The following is an 18980-nucleotide window of genomic DNA, read 5'->3' on the forward strand; positions in this document are numbered from 1 at the left end:
TCCTCTCTGCCATCAATCATTTTATGGAGTAGATTCCACAAAAGAGGAGAGGTTAGATGAGGATAATAACAAAGTACTATTCCTATGAGGTGAGGTACTCTTGTTTTCCATACCTCTCGTCACATAGGAAGAATGCTGATTATTTTGTAAGTTGTTATTGGGCTTCATCCAGTCTTCGCAGTTAGACTTTGCAGTCTTTATGTAATGAAGCTAAACCTCTGCCTTAGATCTAGTCCAGGGTATCTTCTAAATTTCAATCACATTTGAACACCATTGGATACAAACTATTGTGGGGCTGTTTCATTTGAGGAGCGATATTCTTGATTTGAATTTGGGGAAAGAAATTACTATAATCACAGGTGCTGGGCTTTCTATCAGTTTTATTGTGCATTTTTTCCAATATTCTTTAATGATATGGAAGAAATATTTCTAGCCAATTTATCCATAAGGTTTACTGAGGTTAATCTATTGCAAATAATAACATATTTGGAACTTTCAGAGGAAAGAAAGGGAGGGAGGGAGGGAGGGAGGGAGGGAGGGAGGAAGACTTGAAGGTATCATTTCAGTACTTAAGTGGATGCTAGAACAAATAATGTATAATAAATTAATTATATCTATTGGTACATCCAGTGTCTCCGTTTGTTTTCCAGCTTTATTATTCAAGATTCAGTTAATTCTTGAATTATTTTTACACCTTCTGTAGTATATACAATACATGTGAACCACCATCGAACCATATATTCTGTTTCAAAGATTTACGTGTCTTCTGTGTAAATCATCCCTCCAAAAATAATTCATAGCACTTCTGTGTACTCCATTGAAGTTATTAGACTTTATATCAATAAAGCACTTTTAAATTTATTACTTTATGCTGCTTTTTAAAAAGACCCAGTCTATGACATTTTATAGATGGGTGGTTTTAGTAGTCAGCAGGTTTTTCAACATGATAATTGCTCTGTGGCATTAATGTAAGAGAATGTTGAAGCATTAGTTTATTGAAATGAAAATAATCTACCTTCTTTTCTTAGGGATATTATAAATAGACTTGAAAATAGTAACAATCTTAGTCTGCTACTTTTCGAGTGTTCCTTTGAAATTCTTTAAAACAAATGATTCATCAAATAAGCAAGAGCAAAGGAAGAATATGCCAATTTGTAGAATTTGACTCCTCCTAATCAGAGCAAGGCTGCAGGATGTTGAGTTCCTGCCCTCCACCTGATTAAAGCCAAATGCACGGTGAAATGGCTGGGACTAAGAGGAAGCGCCAAACACTTCACAGTTGGGGGCAGAACAGCAAAAGAATAGAAAATGCCCCCTTTACCTTTGTTATTTTTCTGGCTTTCGCAGATAAGCACTTATTTCCTGTAGTATTTGGACCTTAAAGAAACTGTGTAGTATAAGATAGAATTTTAAGTGCCTGATCTTGACAATTCCCTGATATTGCAGCTAATTTCAGAATAGCCAAAATTTTGTTGTTCTTCATTTCCGCCTGTGTTTCATTTCATTTGGTTTCTTTTTCAGTGGTGACTGTAAATGCCAAGTTGTTGGAAGGCATCTTACCTGTCTTTTTTCAAGTCATAACTTTTATATAAAAAAGCAGATTTAAACTAATTTGCCACCTGGCTCATTTTGGTATTCCCATCTCACTTTAGAGTTCTTTACAGGTTCTTGTATTCACATTTCCTTTCCAATGAAGATGTGCTAATTTGCTAGTCTTGTATTTAGTCCATGTAAATTTTACATAATTCTATTGGCCGGAAGAATTTCTTCAACCTTAATGCTTTTTTTTTTTTTCATGTTTGATAAGTTTTTCTTGAGGAAGGGATGAGCTGTTGAATATTTTTCTGCTTGCTTTTCCAAAGTGTATTTTTAAAAATTAGTTGGGGGTTTATCTTAATACATCTGTTTTAAGCAATTTAAAGTGAAATTTCTATTTGGCATTTGTATACAGATTGCAACATTTTTAAAACAACACAATGTACAATATCCTGGCAATCTCATTTTGAAAAGGCAGCTGAAAAGAATAGTGTTCCTTGATTAACAGAAATCCAGATTCCTCTTAGTTACCTGGAAGTACACACAATCTGTTTAAATCTTACTTATATTATAATATTTTAATAGATTTTTATTCCATTGCCAGTATTTTTACTTACTTTACTTAGTTGACCATCTGAAAAGAATAATGTTTCTTATAGTATTAAATTAACAAAGAAAACTCAATAAAGGATTTTGTTTTATTTTTATTTAGAATGACAGTATTTTTAAAAATGAGTTTAAATAGCTGGCATTTTTACTCATATATCATTATGCATCTACAATCACAATAGTTGATAATATTAATCCCTGTTATAATAGCTGATGGTTCTTATTGCTTACTAAACTATGATATATATCAGTCAAATAAAGACATTAGATGAGAAACTCCGCCCCTCAGAATTTTAAAAAATACAATCTCAACATAATCAACTTTGAGTCTGGGTGATTTCATGAATGTGTCATATGCACACATGTGACCCCTTACTTGAACTGCTAGCTATTTCATAGCCTATGACCTGAAATTTGAGAATTGAAAGTTGATAAGCTTTTGGAGATAACATTGAACAGTAATAGGAACAACAAAGATTTCAGAAGTTCTTTATCACTGTGGTTATCAAAACAAATTATTGAAAGCCTGATAGAGTAACTTTCTACTGCATCTTATACCAAGCAAAACTGAGGCAGATCCTTTTGAATTTCTTTCTTACACTTTCTTCTTTATCGGGACTAAATAATCTTTTATGAAACTCCTCCCTTAACAGATTGTTCATCCCTCCCACATTTCCAGGACCAGGTCTACTTTCCATCTTAGTGATTCATTTGTAAATTGCTAAAAACATCAATTATTAGCCACCTTTCCAATCTAAAGAATAAGGGTATGAGTCACAATTATGTCTCCCTAAGTGGCCAAAAAGTAGCTATCAGATTATCAGCTAAATTTGAGGAATACTCTATTGTCATTATTAAACCAACTGTGTTGGTTTTCTGTGTGATGGTTGAATGCCCAATATGGGAAAAAAATCATTTTAAAAAACTGTTTTGCCTAGGGCAGGTGAGACTCAAGTTCAGTGCTGTACTCAGCCATAGAAGCTTGATGAATGACTTTTAGAAAATTACTCATATTGAGCCTAATTTATTTCATAGGACTGTTATGGGGAAAAATTGGAAGAAGAAATGTCTTTGGTTTCTGGACACAAGGCAAGATTAAAAAATAATCTCATTTAGACTTTTCTTAAATAATACTCTAACTCCACATTTACTCAGTTTTGCATTCTTTTAAATTGATGCTTAGCTTCTGTTCAAGGGCACCATTCCTGATCAGAATATTTGTAGGAGTTGCTGAGAATAAGATATGGATATTCATATTTGGGATTTACTTTCCCAAAGGTTAATAAATAGAGCGTGTGTATGGGGGGGGGTGTTAGAATTCTAGGATTCAGGAAACTAGAGAATTTAATTTCTATGGGCAATTAGGTTTCCTTCTTTATATAAATTTTTTAATATATATAAAACTTGTTGTTTTAATATGTGCTGTACATATGGAGTAGCACCTTCATGCCATTCAACGACAGGTATATGGGGCAAAAGTGGCTATAAAGGATGTGCATTATGACACTTTCAGAGAGAGGAACCTCAGACATTTTAAAAAATTCAAGGAATTCACACTATAAATATTATATTCAATTTCATTTGTTTTGCTTAATCATCTGGTAGTCTGCTGATATCTCAGCTATAATTCTGAAATAGCAGGGCTTTTTTTCTCCCTCTTTTCCACCGCCTTGAGTTTGGACCGGTGCGGGAGTAGTTTGGGATCCTGGCGGGGAAATCTCTTGTCCTTACGTTCATTTTAAACCCTCCCCGATAAAGGCCACACCCTCCCCGATAAAGGCCACGCCGGCCGGGCCTTTTTCCACGGCCTTGCGCCAAGGCGGCGCAAGGCCCTGAAAAAAAGCCCTGTGAAATAGTATTTATTAGTTGGTAGTTCTAGCTATGTTAGCTTTCCTTACTGTTTTATTTCCCTTCCCCCTCCCTTTGTAAATAAAAATTTCATAACTACAGTGAAAAGAATGAGTTTTGGAGAATTCAGAAACCTGAACATTTTCTTGTTTTTTGGGTTGATCCTAATAAGGAAAAAGGTATTGACAGGAATGTTTGTTTTTACCAACCATACCTACTTAAAATTATTGCTAGTCTTTTCATATATTAATATATTTCAGTTGAATGCACTTAGAGCTGCACATTACTCTACACACAAAATTAATTATAAATTGTTAAAATAGAAAAAAATGGTCACATGTATCTGTTCACATTTTATTCACTGCCATTGATTCCCATGATATCTATAAGGCAGAATTAATTGGCTATGCTTTTACAGCTCCCCTGTGGAAGTTTTTTTTAGTGGTTCTGCAAGACACCCTGCCTTTTTAAAAAAGGATTTAAAGCATTTAGCACAGCTGGGTTTCACTATGTATGAAAACTTTTAGAGCATTATAGTGTCACTAATCATCAGCACTGCTACATTTCAAATTTTATCTGTCCTAGCTGCAGCAATGTAGAGATGGTGAGATAATGAAACTCAAATAAATATGTTTTATAAATATATTTGTAAAGTATGCATTGTACAAAAACTTGACTTTTTCCTAATGTTAAAATTATCGTTATGATTCTAAAATATTTTTAATAAAATCCCCTTTATAATGCTGACCAAATTAATTAATGGTGACAATAAAATAAGGAATTTATTACTATAAAGCTAATTACATTAATATAATTTTCAGTGATCTTTATCTCTCAATAAAATACTTAGGATTATGTTGAATTCAGGAATATATTGCAGTCAAGGTTTATAATCATTATAGAGTTTATATTCTAGAAAATGTCACCCTGGGCTTTTTCATATTATTTCTGAAATGATTACTGTTAAACATTGAAATATAGGTTCTGGTAATGATTCAAAAATAAGACAAATGGCAGAAACATTTCAGGTCATTCGCTGGAACATAACATGTGTTAGAGGAGGTTCTTGCCAAAGTTCATGAGTAGCATGTAATTTTCTCATTCATAGATAAAGCATATTTATAGCCTTAGCGTAATCTGATATCAAAAAAAGTATTCAAAAAAAAATTGAGTACTTCTCAGGCATATATACAGTATATATAGAGAGATTCACAGACTGAGAGATGTTCAGATTGTTAAACATGCTGTTCCTCTATCTATGAATGAGGATTAAGGCTGAAGTAAAATGAGCATTCCATTTCCCATCAGTCTAGGACAGGGGTAGGCAACCTTGGCTCTTTTATGATTAGTGGACTTCAACTCCCAGAATTCCTGAGCCAGCCATGCTGAGGAGAAATGGAGAGGTTTCCATGCTGAGCTATGCTGGCTGAGGAATTCTGGGAGTTTAAGTCCACGAGTCATAAAAGAGCCGAGGTTGCCTACCCCTGCCCTAGGGACTGTAATGGGAGGGAAATAGGAGGCTTCATAGTTAATTTCTTCCAGTATCCTACTGCCTTGCCTATTTAGTTTATAGTTTAAGTCCTTAGTTTGCAAGGTTTTATTGATGAAAAATACTTTTGTTCCTAGAGCATCCAACCAAGTCCAGAAGGAAAAAGGCAAAATCAGTATCAGTTGCATGTCAGTGTCACATGGTCCTCCCTTGTAAAACATATAATTTTATTATACTTTACTTTTCTATTTCTCACCTAAGAAATCTGGAACTTTTTTTAATAGAAAGAGTATTAATAACAGCTGTAGAAGAGCAGGCAGAGCTGGGGGCAGAATTAAGAGAGAACTTAGCCTAGAATCATTACATGTCTACAAACACTCTAAATCCACCCCCCTCCCTTGAATTCCATTAACTCTTTTGGTTTGCACCAATTTAGTACTTACCATAATTCTTGTATGTAGGCTTGAGCAATAAATCTGAACTGGAACTTATGTGTGTGATCCTGATTGTTTGTGCCTGACATTTACACTATATTATCAGAGGAAGAAGAGCTGGAATCCATGAAAGAAAGAGTTTTATAACTTGACTTTATTAGAATGACAGTATTACCTGATATAAAAGTCTCATGTTTAAGGTGACTATATACCTATATGCCACAAGATATACCTTCCAGTTGGCTGAGCCTTAAATTCTATTTTGTGGATAGCATTGCTTTTCATTTTGCATTTTTGACTTTTTGTATCTCCTCAGATATCATTTGATTTAGCAGAATATACAGCAGATGTTGATGGAATTGGCACTTTACGATTACTAGATGCTATCAAGACATGTGGTCTCATAAACTCTGTAAAATTCTATCAAGCCTCAACAAGTGAACTTTATGGAAAAGTGCAAGAAATACCTCAAAAGGAAACTACTCCATTTTATCCCAGATCTCCATATGGTGGGTGTATTAATTTCTTGACAGATTCAAAAGGACCTCTTCTAAGTGGATGCAACATCACAATTTTTGAGATTGGAATCCATATTAGACATGTTATTTGTTGGTGCAGTAATTTAAAAGTTTAGCCTATTTGTTTTGAAGGACTTTGGAAAGTTAAAGTCTTCTTCAGGTTGAATTTAATTTCCATTAATGTCATGAATGTATCTGTGTAGCTTTTCTACAGTAGTATGAAAGTGGTATACTAGGGCAGGGGTCCCCAACCCCCGGTCCGTGGACCGGCACCGGTCCCCAGCATGCCAGCAAGCAGGTCGCACAAACAAGCAAAACTTGCGGGATGCCGGCAATATTCAAAACCACACCCCCTCTGGTCCATGGAAAAACCTTTCTCCATGGCACTGGTCCCTGGTTGGGGACCTCTGTACTAGTGTGTCCTCCTGATTTATTTTTTTACTGGAGGTTTCCTATCCGAGCTTCTGAGCCAGGTAACATTGTCCAGATGCTGCCAAATTAAAGGCTTTTGTATAGAATGCCAAAACAAAGGGGTTTTTTTCCTAAAAAGTTCTGTTTTGTGCAGTATTTTATTTTTAATCCATTATCTTAATCTTATCTTCTTGTCCTTATTTGAATTGCAGAAAGACATTTATTTTGTCTGCTTACTATTATTTTAATTGTGGAAATATTTATTTATTGTTTATTGATAAACAGCATTTGCCATTGTATGGGTACTTAATTTTTTTATTTATTTACACAAACTGTACTTATTACATGATTTCTGGTATCATTCATTGCTAGAAATGAGCTGACATTATTTTTCTGTTTTTAATTGTAAAATTTATTTATTTATTTATATCTCTGCCTTTATTTTTCTTTTATAAATAATTCAAGGGTGAGAACTTACCTAATACTCCTTCCTTCTTCCTCTTATTTTCCCCACAAAAAAACCCTGTGAAGTATCCGGGCTGAGAGAATGTGACCAGCCCAAAATCACCCAGCTGGCTTTCAGGCCTAAGGCAGGACTAGAACTCACAGTCTTCTGGTTCCTCGGCCAGCACCTTAACCACTAAACTATATGACAGTGGTGGAGAACCTATGGCACGCGTGCCAGAGGCAGCACTCAGAGCCCTCTCTGTGGGCATGTGTGCCGCCGCCCCAGCCTTGCCTCCCCCCACAGCTCCCTCCTCACCAGCAGTCCCCCCGGAGGAGAGTCACCCCGGGCGCTGCCCACGCAGAGCAGCGCAGCCAAGGACATGGCAGCCTGGGTAGCGGGGACAAGACTCCGCCCTCGCACTCTGTCATGTGCAGATGATGCTACAGGGTGCGGGTGGAGGGTGTGGCCACCATGGTGCTGCTTGGCCGCCTGGGCAATCTGCTGCAGAGGGCTGTGGAGGCAGTGGGTGGCCCTGTGGGCAGGTGGGGCACGGGGTGGCAGGCAGGGCGGGGCTGGGTGGTTTTGGGGCACTCGGTCTCTAAAAGGTTCTCCATCATTGCTATATGATATTCAAGTGATTATTTGAATGAATTTTATTTTATGGCTATCATGCACTCTATAATGAATTAAAGGAGACTTTAAGTATTATAACATTAAAACAAACTGGAATTTCAAACCAACTGAAGTTAAATGCTTCCATGCAACATTGTTTTAAGTAGAGATTCTATAGTGTGATTAAGAATTCTTGTTTAATGCTTAAATATCAGTTATATTTATGATAGGACATGATGAGAAAAGTCTCCTACCACTTTCAGTGAGTGTGGCGGCTATTTTGTTCCACATCCGTTTACATTAACAGAAATTAGAAACATGTCTGAGGCCAGTGTTCTAATGAATTATTTATAAATGATTTTTATTGGCATTTTCTCTTCGGTATGGATGTATGAGTGAATATACTACGTTTTGTAAATATTTCAGTAAATAATTAGAATTATTGTTTCAGGGGCAGCCAAACTCTATGCATATTGGATTGTGGTAAATTTCAGGGAGGCCTATAATCTCTTTGCTGTGAATGGTATTCTTTTCAACCATGAGAGTCCCAGGAGAGGTAAGGAACATGTCTAAAAATTTTCATTACTATTCTAATATATGTCTGAGGAGAAAAACATTTCTGTTTAACTAATTGTTTTTGATAGATTCAACACTCTTTATAATCAAAGCTTTTATATGTAACCTTGAGGTTAAAATGGTATCTAACAGTTCAATGGCAATTAGTTCACACTTTATGGGATATCTTTCATAGTTAGCACAATAAAACAAAATTACCATCTTTAAAATTCTGTAAGATATAAGCACTATTGAGAGAACATAATTTTGAGACTTCCATTTCAATTCTAAAAAATTCCTATGATAAAATTCATGTCTCTCATGAAACCACATCTGGCCTGTCCTATAGAGATTCATTATCTTGGTTGTATATTTTTAATGTCACAAAATGCTTGTGCTGTTTTGCTCAAAGTTCATCAGTTCATAGAAAAAAATAACCAAGGTTTAGATTAACATTCATATTGAATAAAGAGGATATAAATAAAAGTTTTCCAACTTAAACATTTATTTGAGGATAAACGAGAAAAGAGATAAATGGGAGAAGCCAATATTTTGGGAGTGGGCATTTAAAATGGTTAAAATAAAATGAAGTGAAGTTGCTTTTCCATGCCAAATTCTTCCCACTTTCATAGAGTTATATCAAAATACTATCATACACTGCTGTTCATTTATTTTTACTTTAAATAACAGATCCCACTGTTATCAAAAACACACTTTCAGGGTTTTTAAAATGTCCTCAGTTATCCTGGAAAGCCAGACATAGTCTTTTTAAAAGGAAGATAGGAATAATTCTACTTGTCGATGAGTTATAACTTTAAAAGAAGTCTTTTTTGATACAGAAATTAATATGACTGTAATATATTAAAAAAGAAAGATCCCAGTTTTTGGTGTGGTTTCTGATATTTTTAAAATTGAAAATAAGTTGGATTTCCTATGAAAGAATTTTAAGGTCAGATTGCCTCTTTAAAGAGTGGTATGATTTGGGAAAAGAAAAAAGAATTCTGTATTCAATCCTGGTTTTGATCTATAAATCTATAAATCTTTGACATTCTGTCTAATTCTGAGACTAGTAAATATTGTAGCCAGATATTATGTGTATGTGCAAGCACACATATGGTGCACATATATATATACAGTCATGTATACTGTGCATAGTCACAAATAATTATAGTTGTATGCATATATATGTCACTTTTTCTTGTGAACATGAACTCACTTTGAAAAATCTATGTATCTCTGCTTTTTAGAGTATTAAAAGAATCCAAAGAAAAAATAGCTTTGTGCCTAGAGAGCTAATGTGAAAAATCTAATTTTTTAATTCTGCAAACAATGCTGAAATAACTATATAACAGGCCAGTCTTTCACTCTCAGCCCTAGACTGGGAAGGAAGTAAAGAAAAAAAAAACTTCCAATCCACATTGAGCTGAAATAATAGATTGCAATCCATGACCTGAATGATTTGGGTTAATAGCAATAGCATTTAGATTTATATACGCCCCATAGCACTTTACAGCACATATTGGGCGGTTTACAGTGTCAGCATTATTTGCATAGTACCCCCAACAATCTGAGTCCTCATTTTACCAACCTCGGAAGGATGGAAGGCGGAGTCAACCTTGAGCCCCATCAGGATTGAACTCCAGGCTGTGGGCAGAATTTGCCTGCAATTCCACTTAACTATTGCACCATCAGGTTTCCTCAGTTGTCAATAACTGACAAATACTGTGAATCTCTTCTTAACAGTACCTTCCTTTCCAGGACTTACAGAAAGGTTCAACCCTCTTTGCTTATGTAAGTTTCTGAATATCTGTTTCAAGGCCATCTCTGCACTACCAATATTGGCCATTGTGTCGAACTAATTTATATATGCAACAGAAAAAGAAAGGAAATCCTCAGCACATTGATCAGTTTAGAGATCTATAAGTCTTGCATAGCTTTTCATTCTGACTCGCTTTTTATATCACTTGAAGTTATTGTACATCAGTCAGAGACAAAGATAATCATTTAGAACATCTTAAATACTTTATGATAGAAATGTTATTGCTAGCTTTTTCATGAATTATATGTCACTTTAAATTTCTTCTAGAACTAAAATTACTTTCCTCACTTTATAATTTAATTTTACTAATACAATTTAAATATAAATAATAACTAGATGCCGATTCTTTAAATAAAATTCACTGTTTCTACTTATATTAACTTTTTTCCAAAGGTTAGAATCAAATGGAAAATACCAGCTTTTCTATATTCTAATATTACTTTAAACATGATAGTTAAAGTTTAGAAAATGTATATTTATATTCCATGAATGAGAAATAATACATAATTATGCTTTATTGAACATACATAAATTAAAATTAAAATGTTGAAATCCATTGGGAGTTAAATTTATTATCATGCAAGTGGACTTTCTTTCTTCTCTCTTCTGCCTATCCTGCATCATTTCCAGTTCTGCCAGGAACATAAAGCATTATCAGAACTCCGTAAAAAACCTAAATGATCCCTCTGGTAATATTTAAGAGAATCCTCTATCACTGAAATTTTCCTAGAGTATATAAAAGAATCAGTTTGAACTTGTTTCTGTTTTTTAATGTAATAAATAGGCATGAACATTTTTCCTATTTTTTTAATGCTCCCTTGAAAAATCTTGAATGTCTTTCAGTAAATTGCATTTCACTGCCTCCTTTTACTTTTTTTTTTTTTACATTTAGAGCTAGCTCTCATATATTAAACATTTTAAAAGACTCATAAAGCAGCTTTTCAAGTGTCCTAAAGTAGAAAAGGAAGGTAGTTTCCTGGAAAGCATTTAATCTTTTCCATTACTCTATGCAGAATTGGTTGTTAGTTTAGTAAAGTGTTGTTAAAGCTTCAAACAAACGTTTTCAGTTTTTTTATGAGAGGGAAATATTTTTCTTAAATGTACTGTAACATTTATTAGATTTAATAAATGAAACCTATTTAAATAATTGTTAATGTTATGTTATTTAAAGCAAGAAGTACGAATACTAACATCTGAGATTGTAGTTACAGGCTTCATGTATCTTACTCTGTATAACTATATTATTATAAACCTTAGTATAGGGAGCATAAAAAATAATCAAGATCAAAGACTCACTTTGAAAAATGACTTATTGCTTTTTAAGGGGGTGTTGTTAGGACTCATCTACCAGGAGGCCAAATATTTTTACCAAGTGATACAATTGCACAAAACTTTTAATTAGATATTCTTATCTCTTATCCTACTTTGAGTAGGGAGGGATTGAAGGAAAAGAAGAGGACAAGGGACACAGTTATGGTAGTGGTAGCAATGACTGCACTGTTGGAAGACCTGAAAGACTACTTTAGGGATAGGTTGTCATGGGGGAAAAAATCTATCTATTTTGTCATTAGGAGTTGAAAATACCTTGATGGCATATAAACAATCAGTCAATCAAATCTTAAAGCCCAAGAACTGGATCTATTCAACATCTGGTTCAAGATTGCAACAATTTTATTAAGGTGGCAAATGTATTACTAATGTTTTTGTTTATTTTTTTACATTAGTTATTTCAAGATAAAGTTCACTTATGCCCATAATTAGTTAGTTGCTTTGGATTCAGATATATATGTTGTGTAATTCATCAGTAGTATGTGGGAATAGTAAGTATGAACTCCTCTTCCTAACATTTTCAATTTTCCCTGAAGAAGTAACGATTGCAAAATGAAAGTTGTAATTCATCCAAGTAGATCCGAGTTTCTAAAGATCATTGCAATTTATATCAACCACAAGAACACTAAACAATCAGCCAGTATATTCCCCATGATGTGCCTGCTTACTCTCTTGTAATTCTTTACTATCCAATCTCTCTACTCTGCAAGAGGGAGAAAAACAAATCAGGCACAGAAGAGATTGCCTAAAGAAATTGCTTGTTTAGGCAATCTCTCCATTCTCGGGGGGGGGATTGGTCAGACACAGGACAGTGTATATCAATTGACTGTAATGATGAACACATAATTGAGAGAGAAACACTGAAGGCTGTAAATGCACACCTTGGTTGCAAAGTTATTTTTTCAGCATTGTCACAATTTTGAACGGTTGCTACCCAAGGCTAAGCAAGGTCTACCTGTATTCTAAAGTCATTTCCTATAAATAGAGCCTACTTTTATGTACAAGTCTACTTTATATAACTAACTTAATAAATCTGTATGCAAAATAACTAACTTTTCTAACCTCGTTAATCTAAGTTCTTTGCCTTTAAATGGCATCATCAAGAGGATAGAACTTTACTTCGGGGTAATTCTGCTTCAAATAATTGCAAGAAGTAAGGATGATTGCTGTGCCTTCTTTGACATATGCACATTTATGCACTGACAAGATTCTTCAGTCATTTGACTGTTGCCTTATTTTATATTGTGTTTCTGGAAACTTAATGCTTGAAATAATTTTTTGCCTCAAATAAATTATTCTGAACACCGAAGCTTCCATCTTTGGCTGCTTTCAAAGAAAGATATTTATTGAGGAAGCAGAGCTCATGTGATTGATGTACTGGTAGTCGTGTGATAAAGAAAGATCAAACTGAGGTGATTGAAACAAGGAGAGCAGTCTGAAAAGATTGTCATAATCTATATTTTTAGGATTAATTATAGGATATGTATCGGATAATTTTTAATTTCCTTATTTCATCTTTTGTCTTTATTTTAGGAGCCAATTTTGTAACTCGAAAGATAAGTCGTTCGGTTGCTAAGATTCATCTGGGACAATTGGAATGCTTCAGTTTGGGAAATTTAGACGCCAAGAGAGACTGGGGTCATGCCAAGGACTATGTTGAGGTATGTGATTGCTAAAATGCCTACTTTAAAACAAGACCGTTGTGGGGCTTATTGCAATAACTTAAAAGTAAAAGTATGGCCTGAAGGCATCTGCTTCTAAATCTAGCTTTTCTCCCTGGCTGCCTGAAGAAGACATAGGATGCTACTATATGCATAACCTGAACATATAAAGAAGGTTTTCAGGTTCACATTCCTTATTAAATTCCTGTGGGAAGGAGTAAAAACCAACAGACCTCTTCTGCCTCAACAATATATTGTTTCTTTGAGCTCAGAAGACTGAAGTGCAGTGAACTTTTTTGAGATCCTGTCTATATTGTGGAATCTTCTTATAGTAATGAGAGAAACAAGGCTAATGTTAACCTCAGAAAACATTCTAATTCTGATGTGGTTGTAATATTGTTAATGTTTAATATTTTATTCATGTTAAAACCATTCAAGAAAAATTGTTAACGTGGCCTATATAAATATTGTAGAGTTTATATTTTCTTTAAAAAGTCACCTGTGCTGAATAGTTTCTTTTTTCTGATCTATTTTCATATGATTATGAAAATTTTTGAAGTTCTATATTTCTTCAATAACTATATAGGTGTATGATCAGAAAATGAATAACATATACAGTATGGTCCACAATATATCTATAGAGATCTAATTGCAAAAGCTGTCATTAAAGCAATTAGGAAAGCATAGTTTGTTATCATATAATTTGTATTTTCATATCTAGTCATGTCAACCGAAATAATCTGGCTGTGAGAAGTATCTCTTAGAGATGTACAACATATTTTAAAAATATAATTAATAATAATAACTGTTACTATTAATCCAATTTGTACAGAAGATCTGCTCAGAACAGATCTTTTAAATCTTTCGCTGCTTGCCCTTCTAATTATCTTTACAAATGTGGCATCTGTCTATATGATTCTACAGGTATAAGTGATTAGATAAAATAACCTAACCATGATTTCTAAAAAAAATGACACTGAACATTGTGTTTCAAAAATTATGTTTGAAATGATCTTATTTATGTCACTTGGTTGGGACAGAACTAGCATGCTTAATCTCAAGTTATAGAAAACTATGGAACAATATTTCTGTTAAAATATTATATTCTAAGCTTTGGATGTTGTACTTGGAACATGCATAAGCCTTGCAAGTAAGTTTTATCCATTATCCTGTATTAATTTAAAGTGGAACATTTAAAATTAACTGAATTACTGGCAAATGGATAATTTCAAACGTGTATTATTAAGTCTAGCAAATTGTACAATAAACTATTGCACAGAAATATATTGAGATTTGATAAGCTTCTTCAGTTCTCCTAACAACACTCTTTGCAGCCTAAACTTTCTTATAATATAGAATGTATAGAAGTTCTTTTCAACATAATAATTTGTTTTGATAGAGTAATGCCAGTGGAAATTTTAGATGAAAATAAGAATGCATTTTATTTAGCAGCTAGTTTCCAAATGTGCTGGCCACCAGATAAAAATATATTCTGCTGGTATTTTCACAAGGATCACACACTGGTAATGTAAGTCACATTCTAGTTTTTTCAGGTATTTGGGGATTGTCACAAAATTGTTCTGACATAATTCTTAACTGTGCTGGACATCATCTTGAATGTTTCCCCAGAGATTAATTTTTCTGCTTTTGTTAATTTCATGAGACCCTGAATTTATGCAATGCAACTAATTGCCATCTATAAGGAAAAAATTGAAAATAGAAATAAATAACCATTTCAGAATTTAATGGATGGAAAACAAACCTCCAAAATTTGATAGTGAATGTAATTTCAGAGTGTGAAGTTGCAGAACTGTGATATATTTGAGAAGAAATTTAGGAAAACTAAGCCAACCACGGCATTCCTTGTATTTACAGTACAGCTTGCTGCAAGCAATTTGATTTTCAGCAGATGTTCAATTTTCTTTCATTGCTGGGTGATATATAATAAAGGAGGAAAAAGAAACCACCTTTCTCCTCCTAACCATGGAAAGAAAGGGCTGATGGAGAGAAAAATAAATCTGCCAATAAATCTGATGGTCTGAATGTGTCTTTTTCACATTGCAATGGGAAAGAAATTGATTCAGAGATGTAAGGGGAGAGGGGAGTATGGAGAAATGAGTATGGAGAAATGATGATGATGATGATGATGATGATGATGTCAATTGCAAAAGGCGGCCTTACTAGGAACTGCTTCCATCCTGCGATGATATCTGTAATACAAACAAACATCCACATCTGCCTATCCCAGGTCCTTGGTAGGGACTCAATAGGTAGACAAAAATGCCAAATCCAGTCTGAACATCTGGCTGACTGTGCGATGATCAATAATAACAATAACAATAACAATAACAATAATAATAATAATAATAATAATAATAATAAAGTTGAAAGGGACCTTGGAGGTCTTCTAGCCCAACCTCCTCCTCAGGCAGGAAACCCTATACTATTTCAGAAAAATGGCTGTCCAGTCTCTTCTTAAAAACTTCCAGTGTTGGAGCATTCACAACTTCTGGAGGCAGGTTGTTCCATTGATTAATTGTTCTAACTATCAGGAAAATTCTGCTTAGTTCTAGGTTGCTTCTCTCCTTTATTAATTTCCACCCATTGCATCTTGTCCTGCCCTCAGGTGCTTTGGAGAATAGCTTGACTCCCTCTACTTTGTGGCAACCCCTGAGATATTGGAACACTGCTATATTTTTCTATCTTATCAAGCAGTAGGTTGTGGTCTACTTTATCAAATACCTTACTGAAGTCTAAGTAAATGATATCCACAGTATTCTTCTGGTCCACTAATTTTGTCACCTGGTCAAAGAATGCAATAAGGTTTGTCTGGCATGATCTGTTTTTGACAAACTCATGTTGGCTTTTGGTTATGATTTAATTTGCTTCTAGGTGTTCACCGATTCATTGCTTGATTATCTTTTCCAGAATCATCCCAACTATTGAGGTCAGGCTGATAGGTCTGTAGTTTTCTGGATCTATTCTTTTTCCTTTTTTGAAGATGGGAACTACATCTGCTCTTTTCCAGTCTTTTGGTAGTTCACTGGTGCTCCAGGATCTTTGAAAGATATAGTTCAGAGGTTCTGAGATCACATCTGCCAGTTCCTTCAGAACCTTGGGGTGTAATCCATCTGGTCCTGGTGATTTGAACTCATTTACCATTTTCTTGCCTATTTTAACTTGTGTTTTTACGGTATTGTTTTTGATAGATTGGACTGTTTCTTTCCTTTGTGTAAAGACGGATGCAAAAAACAAGTTAAATAGTTCTGCTTTCTCCCTGTTGCTTGTCACCTTCTTGCCACCTTCTCCCATTAATGGACCAATCATTTCCTTATTTTTTTTAATATATATATATGTTGAAATAAGCTTTTTTTTTTTTTTTACTTTTGTTGCAAGCCTTAGTTCATTTTGAGCCTTAGCTTTCCTCACTTCATCTTTGCAGGCTCAGGCTATTTGCTGATATTCTGCCTTAGTTATGTGCCCCTTTTTCCACTTTTTATACTTGTCCTTTTTATCTTTCAGTTTATCATAGAGTTCTTTATGTAGCCATGCTGGTTTCTTTTGTGAGCTGTTATTTTTCTTCTTCATTGGTATTGTGCTAGACTGGGCTTATAGACTGGGATGAAAACAAATTGTATGATACTTTGAGTGGATGGATGAATAAGAGGACAGGGGGCATTGCTATGTGTGCAGAAGGGAAGAAACATGGTTGAGGTTAGATAACCCTCTAATATCAGTGACAATTGTTTGTGTAGTGCATATGCACCATACTGAGATTGAAGAAATATGGTGCAATTATATTTCTACTTTTTCTTGGCTTTGACCCTCTCCGCAACTATATAAGCTGTAACTATTTTCCCAGAGAGAATGTAACCTTGAATCCAAAAATGTTGTCCATATTCTGCAGTAAGCTACAGTATGACTATATAAGCAGCTGAATGGGCAGTATGGATTGATAAATATGTTTATTAAAAGTAAATTAATATTAGTAGAAACAGTTATACACTATAGACTATATTTTATTCAATATGATGCCAAACTGCAGGTAACCTAGATGTAAGTTTGAGATTAAGCAAAATAATCAAATATAGCAAGAATTTTTGTGTCTTGCTTTGTTCTATAATTTCTTTTTATTTGGGGTAGCAATAAGCCGTCTGTAGATACATGTTAATACTTACACAATAGTAAGTACTTAGTAATAAATTAGTCATTTCACAATAAGAAGAAGAAACATTAGATATTTATATACACACATTCTTCTTTCTGCCCCTGAAAATCATTTTCTTGGAACAGTGAGAATGTCCTTAATGATTCAATATCATCTTTTAATGTTTCTTAACAAAGAAATACTGCTAATAATGCCAACATTTTGAATGGATAGCAAGGACATGCTGTTTCTAAAGGTGTAATGAGATTGATTGCAGTTAGGCAAGGTTGACAGGAGAAAAAACATTAGGTTCATGGTCTAGAGGTGACAGTGTAGGCTGAGATAAGTCTGAAGCAGAGCTATCCTAGTCATCATCTGTTTTTTCTGTTCCTAGAATTTATTCTTTCCATCCCATTCCTGGTAACAGAAATAAAATATATTTAAATAGACACTTTAATCAACTCAGTATTTTTAATTAACATATTGTATATTAGGAAGTATTTCTCAAATATATGGGGAACAGTTCTCAGTGTCACTTCTTTTCAGTGCATGCTGTTGCTTCTTGCTCTTTCAATTTTATTGTCAAATGAATAATAAAGTATAGTTCACCTTACTCACCTATAAGGTTTTTGGATATATTTTCTAGCCTACTTACAGTACAAATCATTGTTATTAAATTAAATCCATAATATAATGGATTTTTATGTAATAATTATGAATGTGTGTGGGATTTGTGCCTTCAAGTTACTGCTGACTCTCGTGCCTGCCAGGACTAGCCCCGGCTAAGGTTTTGGAAGTAGTTTGATATTGCTTTCTTTCTAGAGCTGAGAGAAAGCGTCTGGCAGGTACAAAGGGTCTCCCAGTGCCTTACGAACTATACCAAACTAGCCCTCATGTAATAATAATAATAATAATAATAATAATAATAACAACAACAACAACAACAACAACAATAATAATAATAAAGTTGGAAGGGACCTTGGAGGTCATCTAGTCCAACCCCCTGCTCAGGCAGGAAACCCTATACCAGTGATGGCGAACCTATGGTACGCGTGCCAGAGGCGGCACTCAGAGCCCTCTCGGTGGGCACACCTGCCGTCCCCCCAGCTCCGCCCTATACCATTTTGGACAAATGGCTGTCCAGTCTCTTCTTAAAAACTTCCAGTGTTGGAGCATACACCACTTCTGGAGGCAGGTTGTTCCACTGGTTAATTGTTCTAACTGTCAGGAAGTTTCTCCTTAGTTCTAGGTTGCTTCTCTCCTTGATTAGTTTCCATCCGTTGCTTCTTGTCCTGCCTTCAGGTGCTTTGGAGAATAGCTTGACTCCCTCTTCTTTGTGGCAGCTCCTGAGATATTGGAACACTGCTATCATGTCACCCCTTGTCCTTCTCTTCATTAAACTAGACATACCCAATTCCAGTAACCGTTCCTTATATGTTTTAGCCTCCAGTCCCCTAATCATCTTTGTTGCTCTTCTCTGTACTCTTTCTAGAGTCTCAACATCTTTTTTATATCGTGGTGACCAAAACTGGATGTAGTATTCCAAGTGTGGCCTTACCAAATG

General features: G+C 34.6%; 1 protein-coding gene across 2 annotated transcripts in view; it reads left to right on the forward strand.

Moving 5' to 3' along the window:
* The window catches only part of GMDS (GDP-mannose 4,6-dehydratase), a gene marked incomplete at its 3' end in the record, with an annotated part of 261160 nt that overhangs the window by 57550 nt on the left and 184630 nt on the right, over positions 1 to 18980 (forward strand). For both annotated transcript variants that reach the window (XM_015813767.1, XM_015813844.1), the window contains 3 exon segments: positions 6233 to 6425; positions 8357 to 8461; positions 13142 to 13269. In XM_015813767.1, the coding sequence (XP_015669253.1) occupies positions 6233 to 6425; positions 8357 to 8461; positions 13142 to 13269 (426 nt within the window).

The sequence above is a fragment of the Protobothrops mucrosquamatus genome, unplaced genomic scaffold (genome assembly GCF_001527695.2).
Source record: "Protobothrops mucrosquamatus isolate PMUCROS unplaced genomic scaffold, P.Mucros_1.0 scaffold_6, whole genome shotgun sequence".
Taxonomy (NCBI): Eukaryota; Metazoa; Chordata; class Lepidosauria; order Squamata; family Viperidae; genus Protobothrops; species Protobothrops mucrosquamatus.